Below are 16,683 nucleotides of genomic sequence, written 5' to 3' on the forward strand. Positions count from 1 at the left end.
ACGTAAAGATAAAAAAAATGTGTTCATAATTTTATTTTGTTATAATTACTTTTGGTACCCCATATACGCAATTAATTATTTTCTGCAAGTACGAATATTAAGTACTTATATAATAGTGGATTTCGCAGTAATAAGTCTAATTTACTAACAGTTTATTTTTGTATGTTTAAAACCCCCGCTAAAATTATCATGTATTTAGGTCAGCTAAACAGATCAAACAGACTATAAATATTTAAACTTTCTATGGGCTCTGGCTTGCATTCTTATAACATTATATTTTTTATAAATAAAAACCCATTGTTTAATACTTGTTAATTCTGTAAATACATGGTTTAAGTTACATTATAAAAATATCGTGTCTATCGAGCCAGAACGCACCACCGTTTGAACAAACATTTGTAATCTGTGGATATTTGACATGTGTCACCTTTTGAATTTCATGTCACTAATGACATTTGAGTTTTATTGTCATTTGTCGTTATATTTACGTTTTTATGATAAGTTATTTCGACTTTATTTTATGTTTATACGTTAAAATAAATTAAATTTATGCCAAAGTAATCACATTTTAAGTTAATTTAATATTGTTAGTGCTAATACTATGAAATAGCGTACTGTTGTGATTGAAAATGAGTAATATTTACATTCAAGAGCCGCCAGCGCTTGGGAAGGTAAATTTTCGTAAAAAAAAACAATGAATCTAATAGGTTATTAAACAACAACAACATTTTTAGAGTTTTCTGTACTTTTAACACATTTTATATGAAATTGGATGCAGTCCACCTGATTATATAGGTAAGTGGCTAGTGCCGCCCATGGATATCTGTAATCAATGAACTACATTTGGAGTTCTACTGCGGTCGGATGCATTGCTACCCTTAAGTAAGCTACCCTGTCTAACACCCTTACCACACCCTTCAAACCAGAACACACCCAATACTTAACAGTTATTACGAGAAAAAAATATATGTGGTTGGGGTTGAACTACAGGGTTCTATCACCTTCAAAACCTTCCCTAACCTTCTGCCACCTATTTTCAAAACTAACTTTTTAAAAACAATAAACGGATATCTAAATTAATACTTTAGATTTAGTTAGAATAAGGGTTGATTCCAAGACCTATATCGCGGTGTAAGAGTCAGATGAACATATGTACAAAAAATCATAAATGGTTTCTTTTGCACAAAATGGTCCACAATGTAGTCTTTTATGAAATGGCAAATGACATAACGCTATATTCAATATTTTTATTTCAACTACTGTATTTTATCTCTATTAATAATCTGGTAAAGTTTGAAGTGGCGAATTTTCACACTATTTTTGCTCTCCTGTAAAATTGACAAAATGTAGATACGTTCATCTGACTCTTACACCGTAATATTGTGTAGATAACACAAAATTATTCTCTTCAGAATGAAAGAAGGAAAATAATTTATTTGTCAAAATACAAAAAACACAATACAATAAAAGTTACCAAAAAATATTATAACTTTTTTAAACCAAACAGAATATCATTGGTAATGTTTTTCAGGTGTTACTGAAAACAACCGCAGGTGAAATAGACATAGAGTTGTGGACGAAGGAGACACCGAAGGCATGCCGGAACTTCATACAACTTTGCTTGGAAGGCTATTATAATGGTGAGTCATCATCAACCCATTACTGTCCCACTGCTGGGCACGGGTCTCCTCTCACAATGAGAAGGATTAGGCCATAGTCCACCGCGCTGGACAAGTGCGTATTGGTAGACTTTGCCTTTGAGATTTTTTTTATAAAATCTCTCCGATGTGCAGGTTTCCTCATGGTCTGTTCCTTCACCCTTTAAGCAAGTGATAATTGATTTCTAATACGCATATAGCTTTGAAAAATCAGAGGTGCCTGGGATTAGAAACTCGGACCGTTCGATGAAGAGACTCAGTTTTTTTAACCAGTAGACTATCATTGCTTATAGAAGTCTAGTCTAGTTATTTACATCTAAATAAACCCATAGAGATTTTAGATTGTTGGAAAAATTCCTAAAAAGTCCAAATTAAAAGTCCAAATTAGTGGTGTGATGTAAAGTGACAATATTTTCACGTAGTAATTTATTTTAAAATGTATTTACTTCTCATCTACTTATATCTTATTTCTTTTTTTTCTCTTTCTTTTTCACATTCTTTCTTTTTTCATGTTCTCCTTTCTCCCTTTTTTTCCATTTTATTTTTTTTCGTATTTATTATTATTTTTACTGTTATTATTATTTATTTTTTTAGTATAGTTGTACCGCCTTCAATATTTCTGCACATCCCTAAGGTTGACTGGGAGATGCTATTTAGCATTAAGTCCGCCTTTTGCACCACACTGTTTTTAACATGGTCAATAAAGAGTAAATAATAAAAAATAAAATAAAAGTAGCTAGTTTTTTTTATATATTTCTATATTGTTTCAGGAACAATCTTCCATCGAGTGGTCCCAGGGTTCATAGTGCAGGGTGGTGATCCTAATGGGGATGGTACCGGTGGTGAATCTGTGTATGGGGATACTTTTAAGGTATATTTATAACATAAATTCATTATCAATAGTAAGAGAACTTTTCCCATCGAATGCAGAACATTATGGTTTGAAGGGTGTGGTAAGGAAGACATACTTTTCCGAGGTCTTCCAGCTAAGTCCTCAGGTGTAGCGGCGCACCTCAGGGGTAACAAATCTGCTGCTTATATGATTTTAGACTAAAATTATCGCGGAATTGAGACATTTTATTATGTAACGGATACTCACGATATGCGTCTTTATTGCCGATATTTCGACCCAGTTGCATGGATCGTGGTCACGGCGAAACTGAGGTGGAGGGGAGAAACCGTTGACAAGTACTAGTGGTAGATTAATCTATCTACCCTACGTCTAGTTCGTTTTTCTTTTCTAGGTTTCATATCACGACACACAATACTAACAATATCCTTACGCAAAAATCTGTGGCTATCTGCTATAACGCTCATCTTTCTAAGGTTGATAAGAGTAGTCAATACGGCAGTGAACACTTCAAGATGGTGGAACCCTTTGTACTTCGATTCTAGAGGATCCACCGTCACACCAATTTCTGCCTAATAACAGCAGTGTTCATTGATGCTGTGTTTGGCTTGAAAAAGTATGGTAAGGTAGATATACTTATCCGAGACAATCCACTTGATGTCAGATGTCCATAGGCGGCAGTAGCCACTTACCATCTCATGGACTGCGTGCTCATTTGAGTCATTTGCCGTTGTTTGTCATTGTAATTAAAAAAAAAATACAATGAAAAACAACGGCAGCAGTGATAGCCTAGAGGTTAAGAAACTCGGCCTCTCGATCGAGGGGTCCGAGGTTCAAATCCCAGGCACGCACCTCTGATTTTTCAAAGTTATGTGTGTATGAGAAATTAATTATCACTTGCTAAACGGTGAAGGAAAACATCTTGAGGAAACCTGCATACCTGAAAGGTTTATAAAAAAAAAATCTCAAAAGTATATGAAGTCTACCAATACGCACTTGTCCAGCGCGGTGGACTATGGCCTGATCCTTCCCATTATGAGAGGAGACCCGTGCCCAGCAGTGGGACAGTAATGGGTTGTTGATGAAAAAAAAATCAATCATTATCTTTATATTCTTCCAAAAATATAAAGAGAAAAAATTAGTTGTTACAATAAAATTATTAATTCCTCGTAGGATGAGTTCCACTCTCGTCTCCGTTTCAACCGGCGTGGTCTGGTGGCGATGGCGAACGCCGGTAAGGATGACAACGGCTCTCAGTTCTTCTTCACGCTCGCCGCAACACCGGAGCTGCAAAACAAACATACTATATTCGGGAAAGTTACTGGTGAGGTGTATTATTCATGTTTTGCAAATAACTTTGTTTAATTGAAAATTACGACAAGTACATATTGAATTATTTACAATATTAACCTAATAACAAAGTACAAAAATCCTTATCCTTACTATCCTTACTATAATATTATAAATCCGAAAGAAACTCTGTCTGTCACTCTTCTTCACGCCTAAACCACTGAACCGATTTTAATGAAATTTTGTACAAAGATAGTCTGAGACCCGAGAAAGGACATAGGATAGTTTTTATCCCGGAAATCCCACGAGAATTAGGGATGGCGATCTAAGATCGATTAATCGGAGAATCGATCTTTAGGACCAAAAAGTCGATTATTTTAATCGATATTAGTAAGGATTGAATCGTAAACTATGCATTTGATCAAGTGACGATCTTTATTTAGCAAAGTTGTTGTCCATGAGCCCACGAAGGTTTCAGAGTTGGTACGACCAATTTTCGCCAGATGGCGCCACTGTCATTCCAATGAAGGTACGAATTTTCAGTTTTATGTATGTTAGTATGTCATATTATTTTCTTTTAAACGCGGGTGAAGCCGCGGGCAAAAACTAGTATTATATAAAACAGTTTTAAAATACTTGTGAAAAAATAATTAAATATAATAAGTTGCATCCCAGTTGTTCTTTGGAAGAATCCTCAAAACGCTGGCGACATTACCTCGTGGAATAGCTAAGCTAATTCATTGCCCGAGGTAAGCACCAGCCCTTTTAATTGTGTTAAATAGTTTCATGAATATATCTTTATATATATATTTCTTATGTGCGTGTGTATGTCACTGAACTCCTCCTAAACGACTGGACTGATTTTGATGAAATCTGTTGTGTGTGTTCAAGGGGACTTAAGAATGGTTTAGATTCACAATTTAGTCCGTGGGGAAAAGGTGTTTTTTTATTCATTTTTAATTCGTAATTAGTTGTCGATTTTGGAATGTTTCACATTGGATTGCGGGCGAAGCCGCGGGCACCACTAGTTTAAAAATATATTTCTAATATCAAGCAGTGGTGGCTAGTGGGTGAAACTCGTTTTGTCAATTGAAGAGTCCGAGGTTCAAATCCTGTCACACACCTTTGATTTTTTGGTCTTGGGCATATTAAAAAAAATATGAATTGAAAGTAATATAACACCTTGAGGAAACCCGAATGTAGTCGACCTGATGGTAACCTACCATCGCCACACCTATTTCTGTTATAACAGCAGTGTTAAGCGCTGCTGTGTTCTGGTTTGAAATGTGGTAACAAAGACAGACTTTTCTGAGGCGTTCCAGCTTAGTCCTCAGGGGTAGCGGTGCATCTGTGGCGGACCTCAGGTAGGAATATCTAATCCTATCTGGGGTTGATTACAGATGTCCATGGGCGGCAGTAGCCACTTACCATCAGGTGGACTGCATGCTCGTCTGCTACTCCTATATTACAAAAAAAAGGTGTGGAAGCGGTGCTACTGCAGTGGAACAGAAAATTCTGCCACTTTCTATGTGCGAATTTATTTGTGTAATGTACATGAAATTTGTACATTTTTCAGGTGAAACAATATACAACGTGTTAAAGCTATCCGAGGGTCTTATAGGCCCTGATGACAGACCGGAGCACCCACACAAGATAACCAGCACCGAAGTGTTGATTAACCCGTACACTGACATTGTACCGCGGGTCATCGCTAAGGTCCAAGAAGTACCCAAGAAGAAGAAGAAGGAACGACAGGGGATTAAGTTAGTATTTAAGAATCCTTACTAATATTATAAATCGAAAATAACTCTGTCTGTCTGTCTGGTTGTCTCTTCTTCACGCCTAAACCACTGAACCGATTTTAATGGAATTTGGTACAAAGATAGTCTGAGACCCGAGAAAGGACATAGGATAGTTTTTATCCCGGAAATCCCCCGGGAACTAGGGATGGCGATCTAAGATCGATTAATCGGAGAATCGATTTTTGGACCCAAAACATCGATTATTTTAATCGATATTAGTAAGGATTGAGTCGTAAACTATGAATTTGATCAATTGATGATCTTTAGCAAAGTTGAAGGTACGAATTTTCAGTTTTATGTATGTTAGTATGTTATATTATTTTCTTTTAAACGCGGGCGAAGCCGCGGGCAAAGACTAGTTATGTACATTTTTTTAACATTTGCCTTACATTTATTAGGTATTTACATTACGTCCATTAAATGCTGTATTATTTCATTTAATTCTTACTGTGAGTGTCGGTTTTATCAGCGGATACAATGAAAAATAATTCTGTAAAAACATATTAATTTAATTTCTTTTTTATTAGGAACTTCGGTCTACTCTCCTTCGGGGAGGAAGCGGAGGAGGAAGAGGGAGAGGCTATGGAGTACCGCGGGAAGCCAAAGTCGACGCACGATCTTCTGGAAGATCCTAAACTCAGCAAGAAGACCGCTGCAGGTAAAATGAGACCAGAGGAATAAGAAATGGTCGATTTTTTTATAATATTGAGCAGTTCTTCTGATGGTAAGGGGTCGTTCTACTGTTATAATATATAACATAATATATATAACATAATATATGTTATAATATATATATGTTATATTATGAATCTTTGATAACGACTGAATCGATTTTGACGGAGCTTTCGTCGATTAAAAACAAAAAGATAGTAATTTTAGTATTTCATTGGCAGTATATTAAATAGTATTCATTAAAATGAAAATATAAAATCATATATTATAAAAACAGTTCCACTATCCCAGCTGTTCGAATATATTCTTAAAGCGTATATTTCTTAAGATCTTGCCTTAAATTTAAATGAAATACCATTTGATTATAATAAATGATAAGTGTACATTTTTTATTTAGTTTTGTATAGAGATCGTGAAGCCATTGTATTGTCGTAAAAAATATTATGTATATTTTTAAATCGCATTTACTTCCGTCAATAAATCGATGTATTAAAATAAAATCGTTCAAGTATTACGTAAGTGCTATTAGGGGGCAGGGGGTCTTTGCTTTGCTTATTTTGGATGACATGGGGGGTAGGGGAGTCTCGATGACGATTACGTCATCGGTAGTTTGTTACTTGTTTACACGAATGGCAACCCTCACATTCTCTTTACTTGAAAGCGAAACGCATTTTCGGGATACCCGCTAATCATGCATACGTTTAGGCATTTTTAAAATTATAATTATAACAATATAATTATAATATAAAAAAAAATCAATACATTAATTGAAAAATGTTTACGTAAGCATGGGGGAGGGGGTAAGAGCTTTTCTTACTTTTGCTGACAAGGGGGATGGGGGGGTAAAAATTGTAATAAATCTGTTTACGTAATACTTGAACGACCCCTAAGTGGTTACTGCTGCCCGTGGGTTTCTGATTTCAACCCCAATAAGGATTAAATTCTGGGAAGTTACGATACATATGTTTTGAAAGGTGTGGCAAAGTTAGAATTTACTTTAGTATATACTAGTTTACTTTCTAGAATTAGAGCATTATACATATAAGCGACACTATCCAATGTTGGAATTATACAGCCTGTTTTGTTTTTTCAAAATGATCTCGTTTTATTACGGGCTAGGGAAAAAAATCAATGATGCAGTTTTAGTTTTAATAAAAATCGGCCCTTCAACGTCTTTTACGATTTCTTATAGTTTTGGAAATGGCCCTGAAGGACCGTTGGACGATTCACCCTGTATATCTTAATGATAGAATATTATTATAATGATATATTTTTAGAACTAGAACAAGATCAAGAAGTGAAAGAAGAGTTATCACCAGAAGAGTTAGAGAAGAAGAAGCTAGAGACCGCAACAGCAGTGACTAACATAAGAGATAAGCTCGGCAGAAAGAGAGAGAAGACTCCAGAGGCCAGTGAGAGTAAGCGACGGAAAGAGACGGAAGATGATTCGAAGAGCGAGTCGGAGGAAGAGTATTATTTGGGGAAGGAGAGAGATATTGAGAGGCAGAAAGAGAGGTAAGTTATTGAGATTTTTTTTAAGGATATTGGTATCCTAGTGGTTTTTAGGAGATTTTTTTATAATATAGGAGTAGCAGACGAGCATGCAGTCCATCCGATGGTAAGTGGTTACTGTCGTATGGACATCTGTAATCAACCCCAGATAGGATTAGATTTCAACCTAAGGTCAGCCATAGATGCGCCGTTACCCCTGAGCAATAAGCTGGAACGCCTCAGAAAAGTATGTCTCCCTTAACACACACTTCAAACCAAAACACAGCAGCACTTAACACTGCTGTTATAACAGAAATAGGTGTGGCGGTGCCGCCGGAGTCGAACCACAAAGGGTTCTATCTACCACCTTCTGGATTGCATGCTCCTTTGTCAATCTTATTAAAAAGTTAATTATAAATTGCTTTAACACATAATAACACATAATAAAATCTACATCTACCTACCTATCTAAGAGTTCCGTAAATATATACTGATTTATTTTAATCTTGTTTTCAGAAATCGTATTAGAACCGAAATAAAACAGCTCAAGAAGGAGATGAAAGGTGCCAAAGAAGAGAAAGTGACAGAACAGAACGAGACAGAAGACAGTAAAGCTAAGAAGATGGAAGAAGATAACGAGATGTACAAGAAGTATGTAGAAGAACAGGAGAAATATAAGAAGATGAAAGAGAAGATTCCGAGGAAGGGTGCAGCGAGGTATGTGGGAATTTATTTTATTGTTTTTAACGTTTTTTTTATTCATTAATTAATGAGTTTAGTAAAGATTAAAAAAGAACGGCATTAAATTAAAAAATAAAGTATTATATTTTAATTAATTATTGCTTTTTTTTTTGCATTTTTGTATATGAACGCTTTCAAACGCTTTCTACACTCACAGCCCCACACTAGGATTCCCTGTGTCGTGGGTGCCATGGACACACACATAGACAAATACACAAACACCCAGACCCAGGAACAGAAATCTAAATTCATTATTTAGATATCTCTCTGACCGGGGATCGAACCCGGGACCCTTTGCGCGTCAGACCGGTATGGTGGCCGCTCCGCCACGCGGGTCGTCAATGAGTTTAGCAATCTATTTTAGAAAATTGCAATATTAAATTAAAAGATAAATTATATTAAAACTGTGTTAAAATTAATTATATTTTTCGGACATTTTTTAATTTAAAGGAAAATAAATTAAAATAGGTAATGCGTTATTTTAAAAGATGAATTATATTGAACGGTTCTAAAATGAGTTAATAAATAATTTAGAAAGAATATTAAATGTAATTCGTTATATTTTTATACGGGAACATAAAAAAAGAGTAATCATAATAATTATCACCTGTTTCTTCTTTTAAGTTTAAATAAAATATCTTTGGAAAAGAAAAATGCATATTGCATTTTAAAAGCTTAATTTGTTTGATTGTTAAATGTGTAACTTTTTTCTTATTAAAATATATCTTACTAGCTGACCCGGCAAACTTTGTACCGCCTCAAAATCTATTTATCAAATATATTTCATATAAAATATAGCCTATGTTACTCGTGGATAATGTAGCTTTCGAATGGTGAAAGAATTTTTAAAATCGGTCCAGTAGTTTTTGAGCCTATTCATTACAACCAAACAAACAAACAAAGTTTTCCTCTTTATAATATTAGTATATAGTCTGATTCATAATTAGGTGTCCAAAATGTAAACAAACAAATGTCACTGTCAAAATTAACAAGAAATAAAAACTTTAACAAACTCAACAAAAAACGAAAACTTTACCTTTATTCACAATTTAACAAACGCGCTATGAAAACGATAATATATTCGAGTTCAATTACAATCACGAAAATGAATAACATCAGCTACGAAACATAAAAATGACGGCACAAGAAATGTTCTGGGTTCCGATTGTGTTACCATTATCACATTTTAATTTTCTACCATAAACCTTGTTTTTTATTATTATTACTTTATGGAAGGAAATTGAGGTAATATAAATATTAGAAAATATAAATTGATCTTATTTTTTTTAGATTATTATTTTATTATTGTTGTATTAATTTAATATTGTCAAAAATAAGAAACTACCATTTGAAACGTATTTTCTTTATAGGTCAACACCTTTGTTTACATTTTGGACACCTAATTATGAATCAGACTATAGATTACTTATTTTTGTTAAAATAAAATACAAACAATATCATAAATAAATGAAATGCTTCTTATTTGCAAATAATCTAAATAAATTAATAATTTATATGATTCAATTATTAAAGTAATTTAAAATTGTGATTTGTGAATTGTGATAAATATCATCATCAAGAAAATTTCAAGAGAGAAACCGTCTTTTCAGAAGCGGACGGACGAAGTTCACTAGGAAAGGCACGAAACGGAAAAAGTGGACGAAGAATTTGTATGAAAATCGCGATTTTCCGGACAATTATACGGATTCGAAGTTTCTCGAAGAATTGAAACGGAATCCGTTTGTGGAAAAAGTTAATTTGAAAGAAGCGATAGTGGGATCTTTTCGTGTCGTGTTAAGATTGTGTTTGTGCGTTTTGTACGCTGCTCTCTATGTATATATGTATAATGATTGGGTGAAAACACACGTCGTAATATACGCGACGTTCACGACGACTTGTTTGTGTTACGTTTTGTATGTTTTCGTCGAAGGTGCTGCTTTTTTGCGGCACTTGAAAAATGTGTTGGTTTACTTAGTTATTGGGTATATACTGTCGCCTATATTACATACGTTAACAGATACAGTCAGTACGGACACGATATACGCTTGGGCGGTTCTAATGTTGTTCGTTCATCTCATTTTCTTCGATTACGACGTTCCAGCGGCGTTTGTTTCTAAGTCGCTATCGATAAACGCTGCGATTTTTGCGTCAGTGTGTTTGGTATCTAGGTTGTCTACTCCGTTCGATGCCTTCATACTGTTAACTATATCGGTGATATTCTTCGTTTTAAGTCCTCAATTATTTTTGGTTATTTTACGCACGAAGATTTTTTTGGTTTTATTTTTTGGGATTCTATTTCTGACTTTGGTTTCGTTGTATACTGTCTCGGTGACACTGTTCTGTTATTTTGTTCTTTCTGTGTGTGTGTTGAGTGTGTATTGTCCAGTTATGTTTGTGAAGTGGCAGAGGTATAAAGATAATATATACGGACCCTGGGATGAGGCTATAATAGATAATGCTGAAGAATTAGACGATATTATGTAGAGAAGTAATTGTACCGGGGAGATTTGGTAGAACCCTCTGTGGTTCGACTACGGCGGCACCACCGTCACACCTATTTCTGTTATGGCTGTGTTAAGCGTTGCTGTGTTCTGGTTTGAAGTGTGGTAAGGGAGACATACTTTCCTGAGGCGTTCCAGCTTAGTCCCCAGGGATAGCGGCGCATCTGTGGCCGACCTCAGGTAGGAATATCTAATCCTATCTGGGGTTGATTACAGATGTCCATGGGCGACAGTAGCCACTTACCATCAGGTGGACTGCATGCTCGTCTGCTAGTTCCATATTAAGAAAAGCTTTCGCCAAAAATGTATTTAAGAATTTTTGAACTATTAATAAAATTGTATTACAAATTAAATTAAATTAAGAATATAAAATATGTATTAATAGATATTTTAGTGATTTCTTAATATTTTATAAATATTGAATAAAGAATTTATATGATAAACATAAATCTCGAACACTCTGTATAGATTTTTGAGCAATATATCTAAAATAGTTACCGAATTTGATTTTTTCTTCTAAATAAACAATTTTATGTAACATGTTGTATTTTTTTTATTTTATTTCAAACTTATTTCCTCTCCCATGCAACGGTTAAGAAGCTAAAGAAGATAATTTTAATAGTTTCAAGTTTATTATTATTATAATTTGAAAGTGTTAAACATTGTTTAATTAATCTACACTAATATTATAAAGCGGAAAACTTTGTTTGTAATGAATAGGCTCAAAAACTACTGGACAGATTTTAAAAAATTCTTTCACCATTCGAAAGCTACATTATCCACGAGACATATGACATATCCATATGACAGAGAATGAGACATACATACATACATACATACATACGTACATACATACATACGTACATACATACATACGTACATACATACATACGCTCGAAAAACATTACCCTCCGCAGTCGGGTAAAAATAGAATATACCGTCAAAATATTATATAGAAAAATATGATTTTGTGTGACACTTTTAATATGAGTAGGTATATTTTCTATAATATAGGAGTAGTAGACGAGCATGCAGTCCACCTGATGGTAAGTGGCTACTACCGCCCCTGGACATCTGTAATCAACCCCAGGTAGGATTAGATATTCCTACCTGAGGTCGGCCACATACACCGCACCGTGATGACTAAGCTGGAACGCCTCGGATAAGTATGTCTCTTACCACACCCTTCAAACCAGAACACAGCAGCGCTACACTGCTGTTATAGCAGAAATAGGTGTGGCGGTGGTGCCGAAGTCGAACCACAATGGGTTCTACCACCATCAAACCTTCAAATGGGTTTTTATAGTTATAGTGTTATCGTTTCTTATTTATATATATTATAATAACTATATATTTATATGAGATATATATATATATATATATATATATATATATATATATATATATATATATATATATATATATATATATATATATATATAATATTCATGGAACTATTTATATTTAAATTATGTATACTACGATATATAAAATGACAAAAAATATCCTATATATTTAATTACGTAAAGGACGAGTAGCTGCAAAACACACACATTAACACACACACACACACACACACACACACACACACACACACACACACACACAATAACACACAAACACACAAAGACGCACACACACGCACACGCACGCATGCACTTATAATGTTTTATTGTAAACCTCAGTGACAGTTTAACACTGCCTACTTAAAAAATGTAAATCCGTAATTGACTATAAGTTTTAAACATAAGCTATGTAATCTTTACTACAAAGAGCTGTGGATTTTGTTAAAATAAATAAATAAATAAATCTTCCCATCTTCAAGGTAATTGGTACCTTCAAGGTAGGTTCGACCTAACAGTTCTTGTTTTTGTTTCAGAGAGGACTTCACACTGCAGTTATTAGCAAAGTTCAAGAACAAATTGCACGCGATTAAAGAGAAGAGTCAATTAGAGACGAATGCAGAAGAGAAGAAAGATGATAAAGAAGATGAAGATTTGAATAATGATGACTGGTACGTAATAAAATGTAGTGGTAGATTAGTAGTTGAAAATTATGTGCGTATTAGAAACTAGCCGTGCCCCGCGGTTTCACCCGCGTTGAAAAGAAATAACGCGATGAAACCGCAGGGCACAGCTAGTTCTAAAATATAAGTAGCATAATTTACTCCTTATTACATCAGCTACCTGCCGATAAAAGTCCCGTCAAAATCGGTTCAGCCATTTCAGAGATTAGCCAGAACAAACAGACAGACAGACAGACAAAAATTGTCAAAAATGTTATTTTGGTCTATGTACCGTATGTATATAAATATGCATGTAGTAGAAACCGGTTATTTCAGTATTAAAAACAGACACTCCAATTTTATTTATATGTATAGATTAATAATCACTCAGTCAGGAAAACATCGTGAAGAAACCTATAGCAGCGCAACCCAATGACAGCAGCGCCTAACACTGCTGTCATTGGGCAGAAATATGTATTTACCGATGTCCATGGGCAGTAGCCTTTTACCATCAGGTGGGCTTTATTATATTTTGGCAAAGTGAGATTTTCCTGTAGGCTAGGTACTCATGTTCGGACAGCGGCCGTGCTCCATCAATCTCAGTTCGGAGCTTGTATATATGCAAGATATTTAGAAAACTTCGATGACGTGATTCAGAATCGTGACGCCATCTCTTGTCGAGTAGCGGGAAGTCGCCACACTATATTATATTATAAAGAAAAGTAAATACATTATTTGTTTCAGGTTGGGTCACACATTGAAGTTTGAGGACAAGGGCGCAGTACTAGCTAAGGACGCGTCGACGAAGGGAGACGACTGGTTTGATATATACGACCCCAGGAACCCGATTAATAAGAGAAAGAGGGAGATGACCCAGAAGAAAACTAAGAAATAAACGTTGAATTAAAAGTGTTTTTATTGTGTTAAGATCATTTTTAAACATATATTAAGACGAACTCAAACATTAGTATCTATACTTATAATTATAAATAATCCTTATCCTTACTAATATTATAAATCTGAAAGTAACTCCGTCTGTCTGTCTGTCTGTCTGGTTGTCTCCTCTTCACGCCTAAGCCACTGAACCGATTTTAATGAAATTTTGTACAAAGATAGTCTGAGACCCGAGAAAGGACATAGGATAGTTTTTATCCCGGAAATCCCATGGGAACTAGAGATGGCGATCTAAGAATCGATCTTTTGGACCAAAAAATCGATTATTTTCATATCATAATCGATTATATGTTATATTATTTTCTTTTAAACGCGGGCGAAGCCGCGGGCAAAAGCTAGTATATATCTTATTTTGTTTACTGGGGAAATTTTAAGAAATAACATTTTAACGAGTAATTAACTTTAATCTTTAGGATAGCTCTGTGCTTTAATCCGTAATTTTAGTTCACGATTTTTCTCTTAGTATGTATAACCTATTATTTATTATTTTCTGAATATTTTCTTAAGTATTTTATATTTAAAACATACGTAATGAATGTGTTACAATGAACAAATTATTTTCCTTATTCCTTGGCAAATAAAAAATAATGATGTACATGTATGTATCTTTTCTACACTAATAATGTTATAAAGAGGAAATCTTTGTTTGTTTGTTTGGTTGTAATGAATAGGCTCAAAAACTACAGGACCGATTTTAAAAATTCTTTCACTATTTGAAAGTTACATTATCAACGAGTAACATAGGCTATATTATATGAAATATATTTGCTTGCCGGGTCAGCTAGTTTGTTATATAATTATATGAATTCTTAAAACCAACTTGGGTCTCTTAATAGTTTAATAGACTTTGAAATATATGCACTGTTTTCGGTCCTTCGAGCCGGATAACGGTGTAGCTACTGTTAATCAGCAAGGATGAGGAAGCCCGCTCACCTTCCACAGGTGATAGGTCAACGCCCGCGAGAGAACAAATCGTTACAACAATGAGTTGTTGTGTTATCTCCGATCGCTTAGAGTGCAGTGCTAGGGATGGGTAGTATCGGTGGTAACTAGAAAAATCTAGTTTTAACTCGCTCAGAAGGGATTCCATCAACCATGCACCTTTTTTTTTTATAATATAGGGGTAGCAGACGTGTGCAGTCCACCTGATGGTAAGCTACTGTCGCCCATGGCTATCTGAAATCAACCACAGATAGGATTAGATATTCCTACCTGAGGTCGGTCATAGATGCGCCGTTACTGAGGACTAAGCTGGAACGTTAGATATAGGTATCTATCTAACAGGTAGGCCAGCTTCAGGCCTACCTGTTAGATACCTATATCTAACCTTATATGGGGTTGAATACAACATGAGGCAGTAGCCACTAAGTAACTATATCAGCGTTTCCCAGCCTTTTTCAGTCCACGGACCCTTAGGAAATCAGTCAATTTTTAACGGTCGCCTTAATAAAATAAACAGCAAAAAAACGGATTACGTATTTTGTTTTAGTTATTACAGATACAAAAAACAAATACGGAAGGTAATTATGACTGTTTATTATGGAAAATATGAAAAAAAAAATAATGTGAAGGTAGGTGTTGCTTTTTCGCAACTAAATCAGGGATATTCGGGTTGATGTTACTACTAAGCTGTAATCTCAAATCAGATTCTACGTGTAATCTGTTTCTGTATTTGTTTTTTTGTATAAACAAGAGTAGAGGATGCTTTTTCACATAGGTATGTTGTTGAAAAAAGCAGTAAAGCGGCCCTTTTGCATTTAATGAGCGATTTATGTATGGTCCGGAGATGACACTACGGACCCCCATACATATACTCGCGGCCCCCCAGGGGTCGGCGGACCACAGGTTGGGAAACGCGGAACTATATTATAAAAATCACGCAAGTTTTATCTTACCGCACCTCCGCAGACAACAGTAGCGTCTAACAAAGTTGTAAAACGAAAACAAGATTTTATCGATAATTTGTCCACGATGTAACATCTCTAGTATATTATTAAATTAATGATAAATTTTGCCGACTCGTCCGCTAGATCGCGAGATAAACTGGTACTTACAACACTTCTAATTATCCCATCGTTTATTTGTTTCCTTACATGAGACTTATATTGATATACTAAAAGTGGTAGAACTCTTTGTGGTTCGACTGCGCCACCACCGCCACACATAGTTCTAAAAAAAACAGCAGTGTAAAGCGCTGCTGTGTTCTGGTTTGAAGGGTATGGTAAGGGAGACATACTTATCCGTCGTTCTAGCTTAGTTCTCAGGGGTAGTGGCGCTTCTCAGAGAGAAGGATTAGGCCATAGTCCACCGCGCTGGCCAAGTGCGTATTGGTAGACTTCTCATACCTTTGAAAACTTTTTTCTTTGTTTCAGGTTTCTTTACGACGTTTTCCTTCACCGTTTAAGCAAGCGATAACTAATTTCTAATACGCACATAACTTTTTTTTAATGTCAGAGGTGCGTGCCTGAGATTTGAACCTCTGACCCCTCGATCAAGAGGCAGAGTTTCTTAACCACTAGGCTATCCCTGCTATGAATGAAGTGTAACGTACCAAAACTTTAAGTTTAAGACATGTCCTTATAAAAATAACGTTCCCATCTTTATTGGTTCTAAGTTTGAGAGCTTTGCAAAACAAAGCTCTTTCAAAAAGCGTGGGAAATTTCGTTTTTGAATTTGGGATCCGATAAGTATTTATATTTTGAATAACATGTGTTTATTT

General features: G+C 35.0%; 1 protein-coding gene across 3 annotated transcripts; it reads left to right on the forward strand.

The window, feature by feature from the left end:
* The first annotated feature begins 458 nt into the window (after positions 1-458).
* Positions 459-13,919, forward strand: LOC140748599 (spliceosome-associated protein CWC27 homolog). 3 transcript variants are annotated; one of them, XM_073081435.1, is made up of 10 exons: positions 464-671; positions 1,532-1,640; positions 2,429-2,529; positions 3,682-3,832; positions 5,375-5,561; positions 6,128-6,258; positions 7,550-7,787; positions 8,280-8,480; positions 12,885-13,019; positions 13,755-13,919. In XM_073081435.1, the coding sequence occupies exons 1-10, from the start codon at positions 630-632 to the stop codon at positions 13,903-13,905; spliced, it is 1,446 nt and encodes a 481-aa protein (XP_072937536.1). In that variant the 5' UTR covers positions 464-629; the 3' UTR covers positions 13,906-13,919. The 3 variants fall into 3 exon arrangements, with proteins under 3 accessions (XP_072937535.1, XP_072937534.1, XP_072937536.1); XM_073081434.1 differs by lacking the exons at positions 12,885-13,019; positions 13,755-13,919 and adding an exon at positions 10,118-11,024 and having other exon boundaries at positions 459-671; XM_073081433.1 differs by lacking the exons at positions 12,885-13,019; positions 13,755-13,919 and adding an exon at positions 10,115-11,023 and having other exon boundaries at positions 459-671.
* The last annotated feature ends 2,764 nt before the right edge of the window (positions 13,920-16,683 follow it).

This window comes from Epargyreus clarus, unplaced genomic scaffold (genome assembly GCF_041222505.1).
Source record: "Epargyreus clarus isolate Ecla_fem2 unplaced genomic scaffold, WU_Ecla_fem_2.2 ptg000016l, whole genome shotgun sequence".
Taxonomy (NCBI): domain Eukaryota; kingdom Metazoa; phylum Arthropoda; class Insecta; order Lepidoptera; family Hesperiidae; genus Epargyreus; species Epargyreus clarus.